Source organism: Labeo rohita, chromosome 7, assembly GCF_022985175.1.
Source record: "Labeo rohita strain BAU-BD-2019 chromosome 7, IGBB_LRoh.1.0, whole genome shotgun sequence".
Lineage (NCBI taxonomy): Eukaryota > Metazoa > Chordata > Actinopteri > Cypriniformes > Cyprinidae > Labeo > Labeo rohita.
In genome coordinates this window covers 38251751-38276844 of record NC_066875.1, presented here as the reverse complement: position 1 = coordinate 38276844, position 25094 = coordinate 38251751, and the positions used below count along the sequence as shown (strand labels likewise).

The 25094-nt window shown below is 38.3% G+C and overlaps 1 protein-coding gene across 1 annotated transcript in view; it reads left to right on the top strand.

The window, feature by feature from the left end:
- The window catches only part of dnah2 (dynein, axonemal, heavy chain 2), a 179045-nt gene that overhangs the window by 47491 nt on the left and 106460 nt on the right, over window positions 1–25094 (top strand). Inside the window, exons 17-28 of the mRNA XM_051115409.1 lie at window positions 2816–3055; window positions 3880–4068; window positions 5822–5969; window positions 6327–6519; window positions 8124–8324; window positions 9794–9950; window positions 10129–10303; window positions 12420–12583; window positions 12802–12963; window positions 15086–15189; window positions 17701–17857; window positions 22972–23054. Coding sequence (XP_050971366.1) covers window positions 2816–3055; window positions 3880–4068; window positions 5822–5969; window positions 6327–6519; window positions 8124–8324; window positions 9794–9950; window positions 10129–10303; window positions 12420–12583; window positions 12802–12963; window positions 15086–15189; window positions 17701–17857; window positions 22972–23054 — 1973 coding nt within the window. The remainder of the gene's footprint in view (window positions 1–2815; window positions 3056–3879; window positions 4069–5821; window positions 5970–6326; window positions 6520–8123; window positions 8325–9793; window positions 9951–10128; window positions 10304–12419; window positions 12584–12801; window positions 12964–15085; window positions 15190–17700; window positions 17858–22971; window positions 23055–25094) is intronic.

The following is a 25094-nucleotide window of genomic DNA, read 5'->3' as shown; positions in this document are numbered from 1 at the left end:
TAATCCTCCCCTTTGAGGCTTATTTCATGTGACACGTTTCATCCCATGAAAAAGTCATGAGACGAGTTGGATCCAGAGCTGGAAGGAAGAGTGAGATTATGCGGCATGTAAGATGCTTCTGAGAACCTCTGTGCGAACTCTCAGAAACGTCTCAGCAACGCTGCCCTCCACAGATTGAATAGGGAGCTGTTGGATGAGAAAGCCTGATGCTTTGTGGATAAGAACTGCCTCCTTTAATTTTAAGCACAGGGATAGGTTGAAATCAGATACTCTATTTCTGTAGGAGAGTGAGAGAGGGAGACATGAGCTGGAAAATCCTGCTGGAAAACCCCTGCTGCTCTGTTTGAATGTGTTTTCCATCCTTCTCCCACAACATTCCTCTCACACTCATTCTTTTCTTTTCTTTTCTTTTCTTTTCTTTTCTTTTCTTTTCTTTTCTTTTCTTTTCTTTCAGCTAAAACGTAATTGTGACCCTGGACCACAAAATCAGCCTTAAGTAGCACGGGTATATTTGTAGCAATAACCAAAAATACATTGTATAGGTCCAAATTATAAGTGGCGAAGTACCGAAGGTGTGAAGCCCATAGAACCGCTCGCAAGAAAGTTTTGAAATTTAGCACACTGATAGAGGACAATCTCAACATTAACCATTGCCTGTTTGAAGTCTCTAACTCAAACTCTCTAGCGCCACCACTTGTCCAAAATTTCACTAATTTTATGCTAATAACTTTTGAAGCATTAGGTCTAAAATATTTTTTTTTTTCCTCTAATTCCTTGGCTCATGCTGAGTCAAAGAGATTTAAAATTGTAAGGTTTAGTTTTTTTGCTATTTTTAATAGTTCAAAAAACTACTTTTTTTAACTTGTCCTAAGACGGTTTGTCTGATTTTCACCAAAATTGGCTCAGATCAATTTGAGACCATTCTGACAAAACGTTATGGAATTAAAGTTGATTAGTCAAACTGTTCTCGAATAATGTGAGAGCAATTTGACGAAGAGCACACAAAAATTGATATGAACTGTTTGGCTTATTGAGACCAAACTTGGTGTGTGTTATAACAAGCATTACCTGAGGCTACCTGCATTGTTTTGGTGCTGTGCCACCTAGTGGTCAGGAGATAAGGAAAATGTCAATTTTTGCTTATAACTTCTGAATGGTTTGGCCCATTTTGAATTTTATCATAAAAAGCTATATTTTACAAACGCAATGGCGTATCATTTCGAAACGCGGTATGTGCCTTAAGCACCATGCCCTGACAATACTCAAAAAGTATGGGGACAGTGCCACCTTGTGGTCAAAAGCTATAAAGAAATTCCAAAAAATGCTAATAGCATTTAATAAATTGGCCAATTATAACAAAACTGGTCTCAATATACTCCTTGGGTCATGCCGAGAACATCAATACCAGTTATGCCAAAATTGCACATCAATTTGGTAACAGTGGCACCTATTGGTCAAGAGTGATAAATCATTCATTAACCATTAATTATGAAATTTCAAACATACTTTTTCAAACTCGCCCTAGACTGTGCATCCGATTTTCCCCAAAATTGAGGCATATCATCTTCAGACTGTGCTGACAAAAATTTATGGATTTCATGTCGATAGATGAAACTGTATTCATACAGTGCCGCAACAAATTTTAGGCATGATGTCAAAATGACTCTGAGGCTGTATCTCTGCAAAGCTTTGACATATTGACACCAAACTTTGTGTGTGTCATTGTCACCTCACACTGAACACACCACATTGATTTGATAACAGTACCACCTATTGGTCAAAAGTGAAAACCTATTAAATCAAATTATTAGTGGTTGTTTTTCTGACTTTTCACCCATTTTGACTAAAATCATCTTAAAATGGCTTTAATTACTGATTGCTTCAGTTGGTCTGATGCTTGCTTGCCTAATGCTTGGTCCCATAATTGCTGCTTGCAGCTATATTTATCTTTAGGATAAAGATCATGTTCCATGAAGATATTTTGTAATTTCCTTCCGTAAATATATAAAAACTTAATTTTTGATTGATGTAATAATGATGTAATATGCATGGCTAAGAACTAGACAACTAAAGGCAATTTTCTAAAATTATTATTTTTTTTGCACCCTCAGATTCCAGATTTTCAAATAGTTGTATCTCAGCCAAATATTGTCCTATCCTAACAAACCATACATCAATGGAAAGCTTATTTATAAAACTCCATTTCAAAAATGGCCCCTTATGACTGGTTTTGCAGTGCAGGGTTACAAATATCTAGTCTTTGCATTTTTTTTCCTCAGTGCAATTAGTTTTCCTCATTAATTTGGTCATTAGGTGGGACAGCCTAATGGAGGAGCACCTGAGCTTTTAATGGTTGCTTTGTGCTGTAACTACTCTCAGAGCAGTTAGTCAAAACTACCTGAGTGTTGCTCCTCGCTACAGGTAAAAAACATGTGCTCCCATATGTAAAGCTAAAATATTGTTTCACTATAGCTTAGAGACTTTGGAATGATGCAAGACCAGTAAAGTGGTAGCTCATTTAAATACTGGCGCAACAATGTCAGGAAAAGGTTATATAGCAAGAGAAATATAAGTATGTACTTTGGCAATTTTGTCTGCAGTATGCATTAGAACATTTGTTAATGTAAACCATCCAGGAACTTAGCATTTGACCTTGAGACAGCTTGCTACTGAATTGCTGTGTAGAGATGCTTTGTTTACAAAAGGAGATGATCAAATCTTACAGTTTACTAAGCTGTGTGTTTTGGGATTAACATTTGCGCTCTCTCTTTGTTTTTCTGCTTTCTCTGATTTTGATCTCTCATCCCTCCCACAGGTGCAGTTAATGGTGGATGAGTATAAGGCAGCTAACCTAGCCGCCTCTAAGCTCTGTGAGCAGATTAGTGAGCTGCTTTTGGTGCGTGTGGATGGCAAGATGGTCTACGGAGACCTGGAGTTTCAGGAGGATCAGCAGAGTCATCAGCATAGCCAGCTGCTCCGACTGCAGAACGCTCACCAGGACATCATCAAAAACCTGGCCAGAGTCTACGGGACCTTCCACCTGGATGGCCCAGAGGTTGGACTGTCTGTTTGTTGTGTCTTAGGATCTTTTCTACTAAAACAATAAGCAATAATTTTACCTCACCTTTACCCAAAAATAACAGTTCTGTCATTACTTACTTACGCTCATGTCAATCTAACTCTGTAAGTGCTTTGTTCATCTTTTGGAACACAAATTAAGATATTTTTGATGAAATCCAGGAGTTTTCTGACCCTACATAGACAGTAACACAACTACCACGTTCAAGGCCCAGAAAGGTAGTAATGACATTGTTAAAGTAGTCTATGTGACATCAGTGGTTCAACCTACTACTCAACCATTCACAAGAGTACCACAACGTTCTGACAAGGAAGACACTCTTTGTACATAAAACATGTCTGAAGATGCCGACAGAGAGGATGACTTGCAATTTTTTGGCCAGCCTTACTTATTCGAACAGGAACATACAGACAATGAACTTTTGGCTGAACCCTGTTGAAAAATCCAGCATATGCTGGTTAGGTATGTTTTGAATCATGGCTGCTGGTTTGAGCTGGTTAAAGATGGTCCTTCGCTGGTCGTGAGTTGGTTTAAGCTGGTCATGTGCTGGTCCTAAGCCGGTCCACCAGCACATGACCAGCTAAGGACCATCTTAAACCAGCTCATGACCAGCCTAAAGCAGCTCAAACCAGCAGCCATGCTTCAAAACATACCTAACCAGCACATGCTGTTTTTTTCAACAGGGAACTACCCCTTTATGGAGTATTGTTAGTGTAAAAACAGCACAATGCACAACCCAAGGTGGCTTGAGGTCATGGTAAGGACTTTCCAATGACTTCAATATCTGTGTGTGTTTTCAGGTGCAACAGCATTGGGTATCATACATGGAGAAGATGGACCGAATGGTTGAGGAGGCGTTTCGTGTGAATATAAAGCGTTCACTGCAGGAACTCTCTAAAGCCATCAATGGAGATGGCAAGACATCCCCAAACCCTTTATTCAGAGTAGAAGTGGTGCTGACACAACAGACTCCTCGATCTCCTGCTCAGGTACACACAGAAACTCTCTCTTTGTCAAATCTAGTAATGCAGCAGCCATTGATACCATTGTTTACGTGACGAGGTGACCCGTAACTCACATTTAGACATCAAAAACATACCCTCTGTGATTTCAAGGCAAAAGTATACCTAAAAAAAACACTGTGTCAGTGCGAATCGTTGTGTTGGTCACGGAGAGCTGCTGGCCATGTGTTTTACATACAGCATAAAGACACTATCATACATCAAGCAGAGGGCATTCAGAACACGGCAACCTCTATAAATCACAGCTGTGGCAGCACTGCTGCGTTATTCAGCAGTCTACTCTACTGCTCAGCTCTACAGAGGTATATTTGGACTAAGGCCTATGGGTAATGTCCCATGATGCTTAGTCAGCTAAACACAGTGAGAAAGAAAAAGCAGAAACGTTAGTGTGACTTAATTGAGTGTATTTTAGGGACAGTGGTTGCATTGGTCTTCGGAGACAGACTGCCTGAGGCAAAGCGCTCTAAGTGCCAGAGGGAAGGGAAATGCATTAATGCTAGCTCAGGACACACCATTAAAGGCCCTTTCACACTGAATGCAAAATGAATAAGCAAAACAAATCATTGATGAATGGTCTGTTCACACCGAGAGCGAAACGAATATCCGTCAGGCTGATCGACAACCGAATTCACGCTGGTACAATAGTTGCTGCGACACACCTTTTCCAGCTCTCACGGTGACAATTATAAACGGTCACGGAAACCACAAGGCACTGGACAAACTAGCAAAATCAGGATTCTGTGATATTTCAGCAATAAAAATAAAAAAATATTCTGAGACAGTATTTGAAAACTTTACATTAGCAGAGCCAGAGTGGTAACATTTACATACTTCTGTGATGAAACGCCACATGAGAACAGATAAAATATTTTTTGGCTATTAAAATTAAAAAATAATGCAGTCCTTGTTAACATATCATTTGCATTTGTGGTTTAATAATTTATATGTTTTTTGTTTTTCTTTAAAGCTGTCTTAATGTTCACTACAATAAAAAAGTACACTAAAAGTTTGAGGGAGGTTTATTTAGCCAAAAATACAGCAAAAACAAAGTATTTACAATTCAAAATACTTTAATATATTTTTTTAAAATGTAATTTTTTCCTCTATAGGGTCTATAGGGTGTACTCCAGTTTTTATTGTCACATGATCTTTCAGAAATGATATGCTCATGTTTATATGCAGAAACATTTTTCATGGCTCTTTGAATATACATATGAAGAGTGTATTTGCAAAAACAGATCATGAATTTTTTTTTACATTTTCCAAAATCATGTTTTTTATGATGTTATCTTTTTTTTTTTACTATGTTTTATTGTGTTAATTATTTATTTTAGTTTGTTTTACTTTATCAAAATAACCCAGCTGCAGTTTGATTGAGATTAACTGGAATGCACAATGAAAAAACATGATTTTTGAACATTTTTAAAAACAGAGTTATCTGTTTTTGCAAATGAACTCTTCATATTCAAAGAACACTGTTTTCAACATAGAAATCTTTGCAACATTACAAATATCTTTACTGTCACTTTTAGTCAATTTAATGCATCCTTGCTGAATAAAAGACTCCAAACTTTTAAACTATAGTGTAAATAACTAAATTCCAAAATTGTTACCATGTAATTGTTGTAATCATTTGGCAGCCCTAGCTTTTATGAAATTAATATAACGATTCTGACCTTGAAAATCTTTTCCCACTGTGTGTTTGTGTTTATTTGTCCAGGTGGATTTCTCTCCTTCTCTCCAGAAACTGGCTCACATAGTGAACAGCATTAGCTCTCAGCTCATCAAAACAATCTCAGGGTTCAAACGTCTGCCAGACCTGCTGACCCGCCAGCACTCGCAGCGAAAACCCATCCACATCATCATCGGTACATCCTCCGTCTATCTCATTTGCCATATCCCCCCTACATTTGCCATTTATGCCCTCTTTATATTCCTGTCTACTCACCTTTGTGTCATTCCAAACCTATATAGCTTTCTTCAGTGGAACACAAAAGGAGAAATCATGAAGAATTGTATGGATCCATTCTTCTCATACAAAATCCTCCTTTTGTGTTCCACTGAAAAAAGGAAGTGAATGAAACATAGTTGACTAAATGATGACAGGGTTTTTATTTTAAGTAAAAAATCTATTCACATCAGTTTTGCTTAAAGCAATCAAAGTTGTTTGGCATCAAAAATGCTTTCTGTGTTCCTCTCACTTCCTTCCTCTTTTTCTGTTTCAGAGCAAGATGAAGAGATCTGTAAGATCCAAGGAGCCATAGCTGCAGGTATGGTGACTAATGCATCTTACCTGCAGACCTACCTGAAGACTTGGGACAAACACAGAGAGATCTGGGAAATCGAAAAAGACGGCTTTATACAGCGCTATCAGCGGCTCAACCCTACAGTAACCTCCTTCGACGCTGACATAGCCAGGTCTGTAGTTCTCTTACAGTACATTCTCTTTTAGTAGCAAAATTAGTGGTCTAAAAAGTATGCCCTGTAAGATCTAGTGAGCATATGAATTATTTGCACTGCAGTGCTACTAGTAAAATAAAAGTTTCTTTAGTAAACAAATCCACTGAAGGATTCACCATGTTTTCTCAACCTCATACATGCATCTCTTTTCATTTAAAATGCATGAGTCGTGATAGCACACCAGAACGGTGTGGTTGAGGTCACGTGAGAACAATGTGATGGCCTTTTAGACTATTGACGTCTTTGTAGCACAGAGGTGCCAGTCCTGAGGGCAGGGTCAACATCTCTTCCCTATAGATTTGATCTGCACTCGCCAAATCGTTATCATGTCAACAATGAATGGTTGAGTGTGGATCAGAGTGTGTGCAGTGCCAGTAAGACACAGACTTTGTGTGTGCTTGTGCATTAATGACCTTGTGCATGCTGGAAGGACACTTGTGTGCTTCCCTACCGCCCCTGTTAATGTCTAAAGTTTTTACACATCAGTTAATGAATGCGCAGACACATTTTATTTTAAACGAATATGGTTAATGATGCTAAACACTTTGAAAAACTAATTTCATTTACAGTAGGTATGTTGTAGTACTGAGATGACAAATTAAATTGCTATTAATAGGGTAGCCATTATGAGGGAGCAAAAAAACATAATCAAATTACATTATCTTATTATCTTACAGATCAATTTAAACAAAAGTAATTTAGTGCCCATTAGTAATAATTAAAATCGTTTAAAATGTTTCAGTAGCAGTAATAAGAATACATAGACATGACATACATGTAGAGAACATGAAGTACAGATACAATTACAACATTCTTAGGAAGAAAAAATTGAGACAAGCATCCATATGTCCATCTTTAAACTCGTTTGAACTCCAGTTGCAGATTTATCATGAGAAAACACATCTTTATTTGCAAAAGTGTTGTTACACAACACCAAACAATCTTTATTGTGTATCAGGACTCATTGCAGTAAAAAAAGAAGCTAAAATAAGATATTAAATGATTGCTAATCTTTGTTAAAAAAGGAGCACATCTCTTATGTTAAGTTTTACATAATAGATTTTTTTATAAATGTGACTCTGGACCACAAAACCAGTCTCAGGTAGCAAAGGTACATTTGTAGCAATAGCCAACAATACATTGTATGGGTCAAAATTATTGATTTTTCTAGGATATTAAGTAAAGATCATGTTCCATGAAGATATTTTGTAAATTTCCTACTGTAAATATATCAAAACTTAATTTTTGATTAATAATATGCATTGCTAAGAACTTCATTTGGACAACTTTAAAGGCGATTTTCTCAATATTTCGATTTTTTTGCACCCTCAGATTTCAGATTTTTAAATAGTTGTATCTCGGCCAAATATTGTCCTATTGTAAAGAAAATTAAAAGCTTATTTATCAGCTTTCAGATGATGCATAAATCTCAATTTCAAAAAAATGGACTCTTATGACTGGTTTTGTGGTTCAGGGTCACATATACATTTTTAAAGTGCTGTGTTTCAAGATGTTTCATGAGAAGTATCCGCTTCGTTTATGCTCTCTCTCTTTTTGTGCAGATACACAGAGGTGGCGAATAACGTCCAGAAGGAGGAGACAGTGTTAAGTCTGCAGTTTGTGTTGCTGGACTGTTCTCCGCTCAAATTCTCTCTGTTGCAACATTGTAACGAGTGGCAGAGCAAGTTCACACAGCTGCTCAGCCTTATGGCCAGTGCCAAACTAAAGGAATTGCACAGCTTCCTGCAGGAAAACGCACTCAGGTGTGTGAGAGAGCTCTGTTACAAAATCCTGCCTCGCTGTCTGCTCTCTATATAAGCAGCTGGGATCGTAACTGAAATGAAACCTCATAAGTGACCGATTTGAAACGCTCTTCATGGGCAGCGACCCTTTTAATGGTCACTCATGCATGCCACAGCAATTAACACCCCTCACGTGAAGAGCATAAGAGACTCGACAAACCTCTCTGTTGATTCCAATAGAGTCTGGCATTAGCATGTTGCTAAGCTAATGGCCTGACACTCTCATAAACAGTTCTATCAACTAGCGACATGAGCCAGTGTTATTTTAGGATCATTGACATACTGTTATAGTTGTTAATTAATATTTTGAATTACCAGTATTTTTTAAACAATTATTTCACTTACAGAACAAAAATTTACTGATAATTTACTCACCCCCGTTGTCATCCAAGATGTTCATGTCTTTAAAGAAATTATGTTTGTTGAGGAAAACATTCCAGGAAGTTTCTGGATATAGTGGACTTCCAAAATGCAGTTTAAATGCTGCTTCAGAGGGCTCTAAATGATCCCAGCCGAGGAAGAAGAGTCTTGTCTAGCGAAACCATTGATCGTTTTCTTAAATAAATGAATATTTATACCCTTTTTAGCCACAAATGCTCGTCTTGTCCATCTCTGTGATGCACATGCGTTCAGTTCAAGACAGTTAAGGTAGGTCGAAAAACTCCCATCTCATTTTCTCCTTCAAATTCAAAATTGTCCTACATTGCTGTTTTACCTTTTTTTTAAGGGCATTTGATTTTCTTTGCATGTTCACTTTGTAAATACTGGGTCGGTACCTCTGCAGCAATGTAGAATGATTTTGAAGTTGGAGGAGAAAATAAGATGGGATTTTTTTGACATACCCTAACTGTCTTCAACCCAATGCATGCGCATTGCAGAGCTAGGAAAGATGAGCATTTGAGGGTAAAAAGTATAAAAATTGTCATTTTTTTCAAGAAAATAACCAATCGTTTTGCTAGATAAGACCCTTCTTCCTCAGCTGGGATATTTAAAGCCCTTTGAAGCTGCATTTAAACTACATTTTGGAAGTTCAAACTCACAGGGACCATTGAAGTCCACTATATGGAGAAAATTCCTGAATTGTTTTCCTTTAAAAAACATAATTACTTTACAACTGAAGAAAGAAATACATGAACATCTTGGATGACATGTATATCAGAGTATATTATCTATAATTGTTTGTTCTGGAAGTGAGCTAATCCTTAAATTTCTGTTTTCAATGTAATCATTTAATAGTTTAAATTTTAGCATTTAACATTTAGCATTTCGCTTAGAATTCCTTATCAGCTCCACAGCAATATATACTAAAAAGTTACATTGGTAGGCAGTTCAGTAAGTTTTGAATCAGAGCATCTGTATCATTCGGTATGCATTAAATATTTACCATATGCATAGAGTTATTGACTGTATGTGTGTGTGTGTGTTTTCAGGGTGTCTCAGCCTCCTCAGACTCTCCCAGAGTTGGGAGAGAGTCTAAAACTTCTGGAAACTCTCCAGGCAGATCTGAGTAAGATAGAAAGTCAGATTCCGCCCATCCACGAGCAGTTTGCCATCCTAGAGAAATATGAGGTTGCCGTCGACCCCGCTGTGAGTGTCGCGCCGCACACACACACACACACACGCACACTCCCTCTGGTGTCCCAGTCAAATTGTCTTCTAAATACACTTTCATCTCTTACCTCCGTTCCATATTTGACTGTGCTTTTATTTGACTCAGCGCTCTTAGAGTTTCTTTCTCTCTCACTCTTTCTTTCCGTCTCTGTAGGTGTTGGAGTTGCTGGAGGCTCTGAATTCAGAGTGGGTGTGGTTCCAGCAGGTTGTGATTGACAGTGACATCATGTTGAAGAAGCACAAAGACATGATGAAGAGTGGGCTGATCCTGTCCTCTGAGGAGTTTAAGAAGAAGACACAGTCTGCCCTGCAGAGCTTCAATAGCAGTGGTGAACACACACACACGCACACACACACACACACGTACACATAACGATTTAAATGTTACAGAATGGGAAAACAAGCACACACGTACACATGTACACACGCGCACACACACGGTCAGTAGGACGACTGCCAGTGCTGTCTCAGACCCTACTGTGAGCTTCACATCCCAGCATGCCTCTTTTTCTGTAGGTCAGCTCGCTACATGGGCGGCACCGCAGGCCTTTGCTTTCTGGGACCGTGGGTGTTCTGCGTGGCGGGGAGTGCTGGGTAGAGCCATCAACCTCCCACATGCCCCACGGCACATCACAACCAATTAGCCTTGAGATAATGTTTCAGAACGCCATGGAGCCTCACCTACAGCAGAAGTGACCGTCACGCTGACATCCTGCCCTTGACTGCACTCTGCCGCTCTGTTTCTTTCTGTCTCTCTCTCATTGTCCCGTAATGCTGCTCCACCTCCTGCTGGTGTCTCTGCTCTGCTGTTTATTCTCTGCTCTATTAAAAACGGGATTGAAAAATTCTTTTTTCTGTCTCACGCTGCCACCTCTCTTCACGAACAAAGTCACGTTGTGCCGAACTGTATCAAAGAGGACAGAGTTTTCGTCCTACTTTTCCTTCCCTCCGCTTTCATTCTTCCATTATTCTCGCACTTCTTTGCTCGCTCGCGCCCCATCTCGTTTCCATTGTGTTTGCGTTACCTTGTGATCGTTGATAGCTCTGTGAAGTCTGTTGTTTTTCGGTTTGATCTCCTGCCATTCCTTCCCTGCGTCTTTTCCTCCTATGTTCTTCTCCTCCCAGTATGTATCCAAAAGCCTCTCCGTCTCGATTCAGACAAAGTTGGAGTTTTGGCACAGCCGATTAACGCGCTAAATCAACACGTGGCGAACGCGCTCAGCGCTCACTGTCATTATTTCCCACAACCCCAGAATTTCCGAACGTGGGCGGCAGCTGCAACTTGTTGAGAACGGCGGGATTGTTTGGATTGTTCCTGCAAACAATGGCGGGCTCCTTCAGGTTAATGAGGCCAGGAAGCAGCTTTGTGCAGGGAGAAATTTGTATTCAAGAGAGAGAGACGGTTTCAATAATATCACACTCATTCAGTCCAAACACATACTACTGGCCCCTGCCAAGGTGCCCCTTCAAAATCTCATCTCCTGCTCTCCATGGACCCAGCGTGACTTTTCCTCTCAGATCCGGCACGCAGGAAAAATACGACATTGCGTTTCTCAGCGCAGAGCCAATTAAACATGTATGATTGGTTAAAGTCTCCAAGGCAGATTTATCAAAAATTTAGCACATTTTAACATTTGCTAATTAGATTTTCCTTTACGTTTTAGTCAGGCACAACGGAGAGAGAGAATGGGCGTCATCAAACCTCTCAACACCCGTGCTCCTGAATTCGTTCTGCTCTAGCGACGCACTTCAGCAAGTGCTAAATGCTTCAGTAAACCAGACTTTACGCAAATATTGACTGGAGATCCCCAATGGATCTTCACATGCTGCTTAATGGCTCGCCTTAATGCAGAATTGTGTAAATGTGTGTTTTCTGTAATTGCCGGAGATGCTCATATGCGATTTAGCCAGTGTGTTTGATGGAATCCATTATAAACGCTGACAGACGTAAACAGTCGCGCCTATAAACATATCACGGAGGCCTTTATAGATAACGGCCCCTGCTGGTGTCTATGCGAGTGTGTTACTGTACACGTTGTGTGTTGCTGTCCTGAGATGAATGAGGCGCTTTTCAAAAGATCAAATATCTCGTAAATCAAAGCTGTCGCAAGTGCGCGTGGATCGTGGGAGTCCGGGCTTGTGAGCGGAGCTGGGTCCGAGCCAGAACTCACACTCTGCTCAGGAAAGAGACCTACTGACCTGCTGAGCTCCCAACTGTGAAACCACATTAATAGCACATTGTGAGAAACATGCTCACTTTGCTAACTTTCTGGCCAATAGAAATCCATAGAGCTTTTTTTAGAGCGACAAGCTGCTCTCTAGGGAAATGACAGCTGAATGTGCAGTTTTTTTCATCATTAAGCATATGCATCTGTATGCTTGTGTGTGTGGTCTTATCTTTGTCTTCATGTATACGGTTTTATTTGTGTGTGTATGTATGCGCAGGTCCATTTGGCAGCAGTGTAGCCCCAGATTCTGCACTGCAGCAGGTGTCAGAGCTGCATGCCCAGCTGGAGGCTCTTAAAGAAGAGGAGCAGAACATAAGCTATGGTCTCAACATCTTTAATATTGAACATCCAGCCTCTAAAGACATCCTCGCTCTAGAGAAGGTGCGTATTCACTGCTGTTACAGTAATAAAAACTTTTTTTCATACAATACAACACAGACACACAACACAAAGCAGCACAACAAAGCACAAACAGGCTGAGGGCGATTCACTGGTCCTGCATGACGGCAAATCGAACAATATTGATACTACTGGTGAAGGTCCCTTCTGGTACAGTATACCGTAATGTTTAGATTGTGTTTATGTGTGTGTGTTTGTAGGATGTGAATTACCTGCAGAAGGTATGGGAGATCGCCCAGCAGTGGGAGGCTCTGTGGGAGGAGTGGAAGGGGGGTCACTTGGCCTCTCTACAGACCGAGACCATGAACAACACCGCCCAGACCATGTTCAAGAAACTCCACACACTCAGCAGAGAGTTCAAGGCAAGCCATCATACCCTACACAACTGGTGTAAACTCAGCTTTAGTCAGTTCAGAGGCCAAACTGACATTTACGGGAGTTTCCAATAAACAGTGTTACTCTAGAATAGTACAGATACTATATACAGTTACATAAGAAAATGTATCAAAATATAACACTAAAAAAAATACATAAATACTAAATATAAAAAATATGTAAATACGTACTTGCTTGAAATACTTGTTAATATTTAATAAGTTCAAAAGTTTTGAGTCAGTAAGACTGAAAATTTTGATTTTTAATAAATTTCTTCAGCTCCAAATCAGCATATTAGAAGGATTTCTGAGGAATCAGTTGACAATTAACAATGAAGTAATGGCTGCCAAAAATACAGCTTTGTCATCACAGGAATAAATGACATTTTAAAATATATTAAAATAGAAAACATTGTTTTAAATTGTAATAATATTACTGTTTTTACTGTATTTGTGATCAAATAAATACAGCCTTGCTGAGCATACTTATTTCAAAAAGATTACTAATCGCAAACATTTAAACCGTAACATATATTGTAATGTCTTTTTGCTCTTTTTGATTTGCAAACATACCTGGAAGTGATGCACATGTTTCATCTTCATATTTTAGGTTTTCAGCACAGACTCTTGTTTTTTTCCAGGTGTGGTAATATGTATAATATACACTGCCGTTCAAAAGTTTGGGATCAGTAAGATTTGTAAAATTTTAAAGAATTCTCTTATGCTCATCAAGGCTGCATTTATTAGATAAAAACTGTAATATTGCGAAATGTTATTACAATATAAAATAATGGTTTCTATTTAAATATACTTTAAAATATAATTTATTCCTGTGATGCAAAGCTGAATTTTCATTAGCCATTACAGTAATTTACTCCAGTCTTAAGTGTCACATGATCCTTTAGAAATCATTCTAATATGCTGATTTATTATTCAAATGATCTATGTTGGATCCTGTGACTCTTTTTTTAAGTGTTCTTTGATGAATAAAAAGTTAAAAAGAACAGCATTTACTCAAAATATAATTCTTTTTTAACAATGTAAGTCTTTGCTATCACTTTTTATCAGTTTAAATCTTTTGTTAAATTGCTTTCATTTAGCATTTAAATCCTTGCTGAATAAAAGTATTAATTTCTTTCAAAATAAGAATAAAAATGTACTGATCCCACACTTTTGAACGGTAGTACATATTGTTAGAAAGGATTTCTGTTTTATATAAATGTTGTTCTTTTATTCATCAAAGAATCCTGAAAAAGTACCAAAGGTTCCAAAAAATATTAAGCAGCACAACTGTTTCCAACATTGATAATAAATCAGCATATTAGAATGATTTCTGAAGAATCATGTGAGACTGAATAGTGGAGTAATGATGCTGAAAATTCAGCCTTGATTACAGGAATAAATTAGATTTTAATGTATATTAAAATAGAAAACGTTATTGTACATTGTAATAATACTTCACAATAATATTTTTTTTTCTGGAGTTTTAATCAACTAAACGCAGCCTTGATGAGCATAAGAAACTTCTGTAGAAAACATTAAAAATCTTACTGATCCCAAAGTTTTAAACAGCAGTGTATATAAATAATATATATAAGATTTATTAATATGCACTTTTAATTTGTAAATTTAATTAAGCACCACAATTAACAGATTGAGTACTAAGACCTTGTAGAGACCTTTCGCATAAAAAAACTAGCAGCCATCAGGACCCACTTAACTGCTATCAGCGGCGTCAGTGATGTCTCACTGTCTCACTCATCATCTACTGTACTCACACACATACTGATGCTACTTCATTAGGGTCCAGCAGAGACTCTAATTTCTTCGTTTCTCTTTGTAACTGTGATAAAAGCCCTTTTGTGTAGCTAATTACCCTTTAAAGCTAATTTAGCTTCTCTTCTCACCAGCTTCTCATTATCCTGACATTTAGCTTTAAGCAGATTAGAAACACCTGCTTGATTCAGACCCTTTGGGTGCTTTTCCACTGACAGGGGATCAGTCCATCACAACACAGCACTCAGCATTTCACACTGCAGCCTGCAGTGGGTTCCTGACTATTGCAAATGTGTGTGTGTGTGTGTGTGTGTGTGTGTGTGTGTTCTTTCAGGACAAGCACTGGGAGGTTGTGGACTTCTCGAAGAGCAGGATCACACAGTTTAAGAAAATCATCCCACTGATCACAGACCTTAGAAATCCAGCCATGAGAGAGAGGTGGGGGGCTCACACACACACACACACACACACACACACACACACACATGAATCAGTGTCCTCAGCATAATGAAGTGTCATTCTCTCACTAATCCTCCTTATCAAGAGTGGTTCCTGACAAAATGACACTGTCGTCTTTCATGTTATGTCTTCGGCGGACAACCGCTCTTTGTAACTTCTCTCTGTTCGAGATATTGCCCTCTGTAGCTTGTGACCTGAGGCCTGCTGTAAAGTCTGGCTGATAATCATCAGAGGTTTGGTGCCAATTGCTGTTCTAGGATCAGCTGTAATCCCAGACTTTGACAGCCAGCCCTCAGTTACAGCTCGTCACCTCTCCCCTTTCTATCACGCAGAGCGTTTGTGCACTCCGGCGCCATCCCTGCCGAGAGCAAGGCGACGTTTTCCGTTCTTCGTTTTTCTTCTGTCCTGTCATTCGCTCCCTAAGCCATCTGATTGGATCTGGCATTCCCAAAACAACAGCCCATCGGCCCCAATCAGGCGTGCTACAACAGCCCTGGTGGAGACGGCAGAGACAGGCCTCACGTTCCCCTGATGACAGCCGGCTAATCACACTGATGTAACCCTCTGAAAGATCCCTGTTAGCGTCTCCCGCTGGCCGGCGCAGCACATCAGGGAAGCAGATGAAAATAAACAGAGCTCCAGCCTCAGAAGTCCATGACCGACAGAACAGGAGACAAGAGGAGCGAAAGAAAAACAGGCACTCGTAGGAGAGATCGCGTCCCAGAATGCTTGGGCCCGATCTCAGAGGGGCCAGTCATTGGCAGGATGTTTTTTTTTTAAATAGCGGTGTGGTGTTTTGTTGTGGATCAGATGTGCTGACGGTCTCTGTGGATTTCTTTGAGAGAAGACAACAAGCTGTGCGTCATTGCTGCGGGATCTCTCACGGGAGAATTCAATCCTTGCGCTGTCGTCGCCCGTCACACCTGCTTATTATGACAAAATCTGACCGTCAACATGACCAGTCTTTTATGACTAAACAGCGCAGTGGAGTGTCTTTCTTCAGCTCATAAAATACTCCAAATAGCACACATTCTCTGGAATTTTAGCTTAAGAATTTCATTAGATATTATGATTAATGAATTAGCAACCTCATTTCTCCTAAAGGCCTACACAATAGCTGTCTTTCAAAAACTGTTGAACTGTATAAGCATGTTTATTTAGGCATTTTGACCTATGTGAACACTGGATAAGATGATCTATGCTGAACTTTGTCTAATACTAAAGAGTATTTAGAAAAGATTAAATATTGTATATATAATATTTCACACTGCCGTTCAAAAGTGTGGGATCAGTAAGATTTGTAATGTTTTTACAGAAATTTCTTATGCTTGTTTATTTGATCAAAAATACAGAAAAAAAATTATATTGTGAAATATTATTGCAATGTGAAATACAATTTTTCTATTTTAATATACATTAAAATCGAATTTATACCTGTGATCAAAGTTGAATTTTCAGCATAATTACTCCAGTCTTCAGTGTCACATGATCCTTCAGAAATCATTCTAGTATGCTGATTTATTATCAATGTTGGAAACAGTTGTGCTGCTTAATATTTTTTTGGAGCCTTTCAGAAATATTATTACGATGTATGAAATATACTTATGAAATATTATTCAATGTCAAATACAGTTTTTCTATTTAAATATACACATTTTTGTACTTTTATAAAGGAAAAATCAGGATTATTTGACAAAAAGTTAAAAACTACAGCATTCATTTAAAATATAATTTTTTTCAAACTTTTTTTGAAAGAAATGAATGCTTTCATTCTACATAGATGCGTTAAATTGCTATATTTTGAAAAGATGCTGTTCTTTTTAACTTTTTATTCATTAAAGATCCTACAAAAGTATTATACTACAAAAGTATCACAGGTTCCAAAAAATATTTGGCAGTTTCCAACATTGATAATAAATTAGCTTATTAGAATAATTTCTGTAGGATCATGTGACACTGAAGTCTGGAATAATGGCTAAATAAAATTCTGCTTTGCATTACAGGAATACATTTTATTTTAAAGAATATTAAAATAGAAACCAATATTTTATACTCTAATAACATTTCCTGTATTTTTAATCAAATCTTCTGTAGACTTCTTTAAAAAACTTTATAAGTCTAATTGATCCCAAAGTTTTGAACGGAGTGTATGTATTATAAACTTTTTTTAAATACTTATCGGTATTGAAATTAAACTGTTCAAGTATCTCTTACCTAATTCTCATGTATTTATTTAATTTTAGTGCAATGTGTTCAGTGCAGCGTAATTAAGTTGCCTACCGTTTGAAAAAAGCCTGCATGTTGAAAACTGCGTGTATGTTGTCTTAAAATGCTGGCCCGTAGGCGGCTCATTAGGTTTTGGATTAGATCAAATGGCTTTGATATAAGGTTTTTCCGCCCTATTTGAGCTCAAATTCATGTGTCAATGTCAAAGCGTTTTGGCCAGTCAGATTTTATCTTCAAAAGTCTGTGTGAATCTGTTTATTTTAGACATTGGGATCAAATAAGGCAAGAGGTGCAGCAAACATTTGACCCGACCAGTGCAGACTTTACTCTGGAGAAGATTGTGGCTTTGGGTTTGGACCACCATGCTGAACGTATCAGTGACATATCAGGAGCAGCCAGCAAAGAGCTCTCCATCGAACAGGTATGCTATCCCTCTTCAGAACTCTTTCTTTCTCATTTGGGTTCATTTATTTTCATTTGTCACTTCAGACTTAAAAAGACTCTTCAGTGATTTTACAGAGAACAGAGTTCTGAATCTGAAGTACAACAAAGAGCGCTTTTTCTCATCAGTTTTTCCTCTGTTTGCGTTTTTTGAGTTTGCCACTGTGTATTGTTTATTTGAAATGAACAATGCCCTTTTTATTTGTTATTAGGTTCTTCAGATCAGTGTATTTGATTTAGGTTTTTGAAAGCAAAACATAAATTTAATTGTTCCTGATCCTTTCAAGGAGTATTTGAAAACTACTGAAACTTTCACTTAAAACATTGTGGAAACCTGAAAACCAAATGATGACATAATAAGTGGACCTCATAGGAAAAAAATAAATGCTTAAAAGCATGTGATATGATTCAGATAGTTTGAGGCCGTGAAACCCTACTCGAATATAACTGTTTTGTTTCTATTACTTTTGTCTCTGTGAAGGACTGTAGGTTCATCAAGGTTCAATTCTCTCTGCTCCTCTCGCAGTGCATAAGATCCTCAGAGGTTCAGTATGTTAAAGAGAAAAGGAAAGTCACTGCCAGGAGGATTATGGTCAGAGGTCAGGTTTGAAAGGTCAAAGACGATATCCTCAGGGTGACATCCGGTAGTCAGACCGAACCCAGCAGAGAATCACAGCTGAGAGCCCCAGCCTAAGAGTCTGGCAGCAGTGCAGATGTGGTTTTTATTAGCCAAACAGTTGAATGTAGAGGCAGTGGTGTTCATGAAAGCTATCGAACTGCTGTGTTATACAGTCAGATTTTTATTCATTTCAAAACTTAGGCACATTGCATTTGTGGTGCTGCAGGCGTATGTTCTTTTGGGTTCCCATTTGGTATCCGCTTTACAGCATATGAGCAGCAATAAAGGTATAAAATAGTTTTGCTGCATGTCATACTGAATATTGAAGCCTGTTTCTGCCTTAGAGTAAAAAATACTATTATGTGATGAACTTTAAAATACGAAATATAATCACATTGTGAAATAAGTCACAATTATGACAAGTATATTTACAATTTCAAAGTCACACTGAGTGAATTGACTGTTTGCAGACAGCTTGATTGACAGGCGATCTGACCAATCATAACGAATCCGCCATTTTGTCCGACAAACAAATCAGACAGGAGAGTAGATTAACTTTGACGTCTTTCTGCGTTTGAAATAATATATGTTCTGATGTTCATTCATGTTTATTTTGTGCTTTAAGTAAATAAGAAAAACTGGTTTATGTGTCGATTGATCTAACAAGGTAATCTGTTACCACACATTAAAGAGCCACAAAATGGTATTTATTGTTTGAATTTCTTTAAAAAAAATGACAACATTTTAAAGCTTAGACTGTTTTATACTGGAAGTAACCGGTTGTGTTTTGTTTGTTGGCGTGTTGTCAGTTTCCTCTTTGCTCCGTGATGTATTTTTCACTGTGTGAGAACATGATGTGTAGTGTGAGAGCGACATAGCAACAGTAAGGAGGGCGGGTTTTTGCGAAGGGTCAGTTGAAGTCACATTCACAAGAAATTAAATCGCAGTTGGCTTTTTACACTAATGTTATAATCTTTGAGTTTTTTTTCAAATACGTTATTGTTTTTATTTAGCAAGAATTCAGTACATAAAAGCATTGATCAAAGTTTTTTTTAATAAAATAATAAATACTGTTCTTTTGAAATTTCTATTCATCAAAGAATCCTGAAAAAAATGCATCATGCTTTCCAAAAAAATTAAGAATGCACATAAATAAATTAAATGTGAAAATATATTCAAATATAAAAGTTGTTTAACACGTTTTAAATATTTCACAAATTTTGATCAAATAAATGCAGCCTTGATGAGCATAAGAGACGTCTTTCAAAAACATAAAAAAGTAGTAACACAGTAAGGTGTTATTTGTTAACATTAGTTAATGTAGTAACTAACATAAACGAACAATGAGCAATACATTTATTACACTATTTATTCATCTTTGTTAATGTTGCTTAATACAAATACAGTCGTTTGCATTGTTTGTTCATGTTAGCTCACAGTGCATTAACTAATGTTAACAAACACAACTTGTGATTTTAATAATGCATTAGTAAATGCTAACGACAAAAAACAAAAAAGCTTACCGACTTTTAAACTATAGTGTATCTATTCATTTTATACTCTGATTCAGAAACAGGCTTTTGTAGAACTCATGAGAAAAATGTTGAACATGTACTGTAAACTTTTTTATTAAAACTATATTTTGTAATATTGGCTTTTATGAAGCAACATAATACTGAGAGAAGTATAAATCTCCCATTGCTTGAAAAACACTCCTATGTCAGGCCTGATGCAAACTCACAAAGAGCACTTTTTATTCAGTAAAGACTGACTGATTCCAGATGCTTTAAACAGTTTAAAACTGCATTTTGTGTCCTGTGTAAACCATTTGGTTATAAATGTCATCGCACCTCCTCGTGTAAATTAGATTTCATGGCAATCAAGTTCGTAATAATTCTCAGTGGCCCACTTCCGATGTCCATTATATTATTTGTATTATAATTTATGGCTGCTATTGGAGGAAATATGCAGTGGAGTAAACCATCAACCACTTTATTTTCTGCATAGAGCTGTTACACAGCAGAAATGCCTTTAGTGTACAAGCAGACACAGGATTTGTGAAACAGGCCAATGAGTCGACTGGTTTATAGTCCTATTTTAGACTTGAAAAGGAAAATTTCCTGGACTGTGTTCAGTAATAGCACAGTACAGTATGAGCGCTGTGCTGCTGGAGGCGTCTGTCCCCAGGCTGCAGTCGCAGGTCATGTGTGGCCGCCACAGGGGAAATGAGCCTTGCGCTTAATTTCCTTCAGCGCAGCCTTTACTGCCCCTGCAGAGGAGAGCTGCCCTGTCCAGCTGTCAGACTGTGGGAGGCTGTACTCCTCTCTCCCCTCTCTCCCACTTTCTTCCTCTCTTTCTTCTCGCTTTCGGCCCAGGGAGATTCCCAGACGTTCTGCTCTGCGCTCGCAGAGGTTACAACAACACAGCTTTGGTTCGAGAGCGGCAATGGGAGAGCAAACCCTCATAACCCCCAAAGCACAGAGCGGTTCACCTAGAAGTCACTTGCAGAGAGAGAAAAAGAGAAAGACAGATAGAGTTTAAATGAGAAGAATCGCTGGCGTGGTGCACGCCTGGTGTTTTTGGAAATACCCCGTCTCTGACGTTTATTGTTGCAGGGGCCACGATTAATGGTATTTCCCTGTCACTAGTCACCTAACGTACTCACAATATAGATGGCTGTCTTTTTAGCTCTAAAGGTGCGGTCGCATGTAATTTCCGGCCAAATTTCGTGAGCAAAAATGGTTCATTTTCTATTGAAGCTTCGTTACTGTTGCTGTGTCCGACAAGCCATGGCGCTCTCCCGCCACACATCATGTTCTCACTCAATGAAAAATACATAGCGGAGAAAAAAGGACACTGACAACTTTTCACAACACTCAAACTTTTGGTATGAAACAAAATCTCAGCTTTCAAATTTTGTCATTTTGTAAGAAGTTCAAATAATAAAGACATTTTTTTGGCTTTTTAATGTTTTGTGATTGGTTGCTGTAGCGACTCAGTTCAAGCAGCACATGAACTGATTATCTCTTCCTTATTACTAGTTACAGCACAAAATAAACATGAAGAAACAAAGTATCTTGCTTCAACTGTGGAAAGATGTTAATACATACAAATTTTTCTAGTTCAGGTTTACAGATGTTAATCTACTCTTCTGTCTGGTTTGTTTGCCCCACAAAATGGCAGATTCAGCATCATGATTGGTCAGATTGCCTGTCAATCAAACTTGCTGCAAAGGGTCAATGATCAATAGTATAGCGACGTATGATTCACAGCTCATACAGAAGTTACATTAAAACCAAACAGCTTAATGTTGATTAACATGGATTTGAACTTCAACCAGTTGCAAAATCTGTGTGGCGAACTCATTCTCACATTTTCTGATCATCTGGATTCCTTAAAAGAAGTGGATTTTGTCCACAAAAATTCGCAGAATGTTAATGTGACTTTAATACAACAAAATCCTGCCTTGATTAGCAGCTCACTTTTTGAGAAAAAAACTCATTGAGCATTGAGATGTACCTACAGTTGAGGTCAAAAGATTCAAACGCTCACTGATGCTCCAGAAGGAAAAACCATGCATTAAGTGCCGGGGGGTGAAAACTTTTGAACAGAAATGGAGATGTGTACATTTTTCTTATTTTGCCTAAATATCATATTTTTTCATTTAGTGCTGCCCTTCAGAGGCTACAGAAGATACTTGTATGTTTCCCAGAAGACAAAATAAGTTAAATTTACCCTGATCTTTAAATTCAAAAAGTTTTTACCCCCCAGCTTTTAATGCAATTATTCTTTTCTCTTGTATGTGAACATCTTTTATGTGAAATATCTTATTTAGGTCAGTGCTAAATAAACAATAACATCCATCTTGTATGACCCCTCTTATTTTGGTCAAATAATTAACATTTTGCAGATTCTGAAAGGAGGATGTAAACTTCTGACTTCAACTGTATAATAGGCAAAAATTCAAACTAGGCAGCTTCCTAGATTTTGAAATATTTTACAAGACCTTATGACTCATGAAACTGTTTATGTAGGCAGCTCACTATGTTTTAAAATGCAGCTAGAGCTTAAATCTTTAAATGTACCTCTGATGCCCAAAATGCAGCAAGTGTTCAGACGTGCCTGTGATGCCTAAAAATGTTGTCTAGGTGAGCAGCTCAGTGGGATTTAAAAGACAGCTGGTGTTTAAATGTTTGAATGATGTCCAGAAATGCTGTCTATGTATTGCTTGCTAGGTTTTAAAATATATACAGTAAATGAGAAGTGTCATTGGCACGTCTGGATTTTTTAGAAAGACTCCATCTGTGATGTTTATTGTTGCAGGGGCCCAAAACAACGTTCTTTCCCTGTCACTAGCCATCTAACAATGGCTGCCCTTCCATTTCATACAATGTGCCACTTAGTGCTGAGGTGCAATGTGTCTGGAAAGATTACTGCTAACATTAAAAGGCCTAATGCTGACCTCTGATTTACAGACACTGGAAGGCATCACGGAGACATGGGAGGAAACATCTCTGGACATCATACCCTACAAAGACAAAGGTCACCACAAACTGAGGTGAGAAGCCAGAGGTTCCAGAAGGTCAGACGTCGAAAGGTTGAAGACAATCAGGTGCTCAATAAGCAGAATCTTAAAAAGATGATAATGATGATTCAGCATCCTGAGGTGGCAGAGATTCTCTGCAAGTCACTGGCCTGAAGGCCAATTCACATCACGTAATCATGCGACTAACAAGAAAGTATTTTATTTTTTATTTTATTTTATTTTTTCCACAATAGATTTCATTTGCAGTGTAGTTTCTTTCAGAAAAAGAGAGCAAGAATGTAAAGCAAAAAAAAAAAAAAAAAACTCATCTGTGCAAGTCACTTTGTCTTTCCTAGCAGCTTGCTTTAGCCTACAGCCTCCACCAGCAAATTTTCCCTCTTAAATGGGGAGCTGTCCTAATTGACTTCGCCTAATTGATATATTGGATTGTTTTTTACTCCAGCGTAATTGTACCATAACTTTCATGCGTGTCCAGTCGAGGGGTAATTGCAGATTTTTTTTTTTGGTAGACTCCCTGTCCACCTAGGGACTGTTACTGGCTTCAGCCATGCTGTTACAGCACCGTAATGTGAATATATTAGTGCCAAAAACAAGCCATAGCCTAAAAAACACCATTCCTCAACATGATGGAGCGCCCTGCTGCAGGGGAGAACCGCCACGCGTGAGGAGCCAGTAACTCCACATTATCATATTACTCTGTGTGGCACAGAGGAAGTAACGAGCAAATGAGACAGAACACTGGCTGTGTTTTAAAACCTAGTGGGCCGCCTACTGCCTACTGGACAGAAATTTGGGCATTACAGGCACATTTAAATGTTCTTATCGGATTTAATGCGCCTATGATGTGGAAAAATGCTGTTTAGATAAGCAGCTCACTAGGTTTTGAAAGACAGCCAGTGTTCGAATGGACCTTTGATATTCACAAATTCTGGCTAGGTGTGTAGCTCAGTTGGTTTTGAAACAAATCCAGTGTTTAAATGTACCTTTGATGCCCAAAAATGCTGTCTAGGTGGGCAGTTCACTGGGGTGTGAATCACAGCCAATGGCCGGACGGCATCGCTCTCTCAGAGTCCGGTTCAAATCCGTGTTTGACAGCGAGCCATGTTTTTATACACGGACTAAATGGCTTATCAATGCCAGGGCACCTTGAGCTCTGACACAAACATAATTACTATCAGTCTCCTTAGAGAGCAGGAGTCAGAATGGCTGCTTTAAGCCTTCTGGGCAAACAAGTCAAGGGTCCAATAAAGAACATAAACCGACTGTCTATGAATGAATAAATACTAGCGGGAAAAGTCATTCTTGTGTTTAGATGAGCTCAAATGATGCTGTTGCTCTTTTGGGTTTGATTGAGACCCGTTCGGGAGTTTCACAAAGTGTTTAGTGCTTACAATTATACAAACGAGCTGTGAGCAGATAAGAACTGGAGAGGATGCTTTGTGCATATGGCAGCCGCACAAAAGCTCTAATCTAATAGAATCATTTGTACAAGCAGCCTCTTTCCCAAGGGCTGAAAGTTTTCTGGAAATGCCTTCAGGCCTGTTCGTATTTAGCTGGAAGCAGTGTGTGTGCGTGTATCGGCGTGTTTATGTGCGAGGTGCGTGGATGAATCGGAAACGGGTCAAAAACATTGTTTGTGAAAGTCTTTGCCTGTTTGTCCGTTTTGATGTAAGAGTACTTCTGTAGTTTGTTTTTATACATCTCTACGGAGACCTCTCTTATAGATTTTTGCGTGCTTATGTAATTTTGCGTCTGTTTTGCTGTTTGTGAGAGTTTGCCTCTGGGGACAATTTGGCCTATGATAGTTCTTATGTGAATTTGCTCATATATGCTTACACACACACACACACACACACACACAAACACAAGCCTTTATATATGAAGAGTTCAGATGCAAAAGCCTTTAAGTGCAGCTTGAAATTTTCTTCTATAATTAGCATTTTTCTCAGGCTCCTATGTTTATGTTCAGTTACTTCACTTTAATGGCAATGAAAAGAACATGTTCAATGCCATTACAGAGAAATTACTGAACTCATAGGAGCCTGATATTGA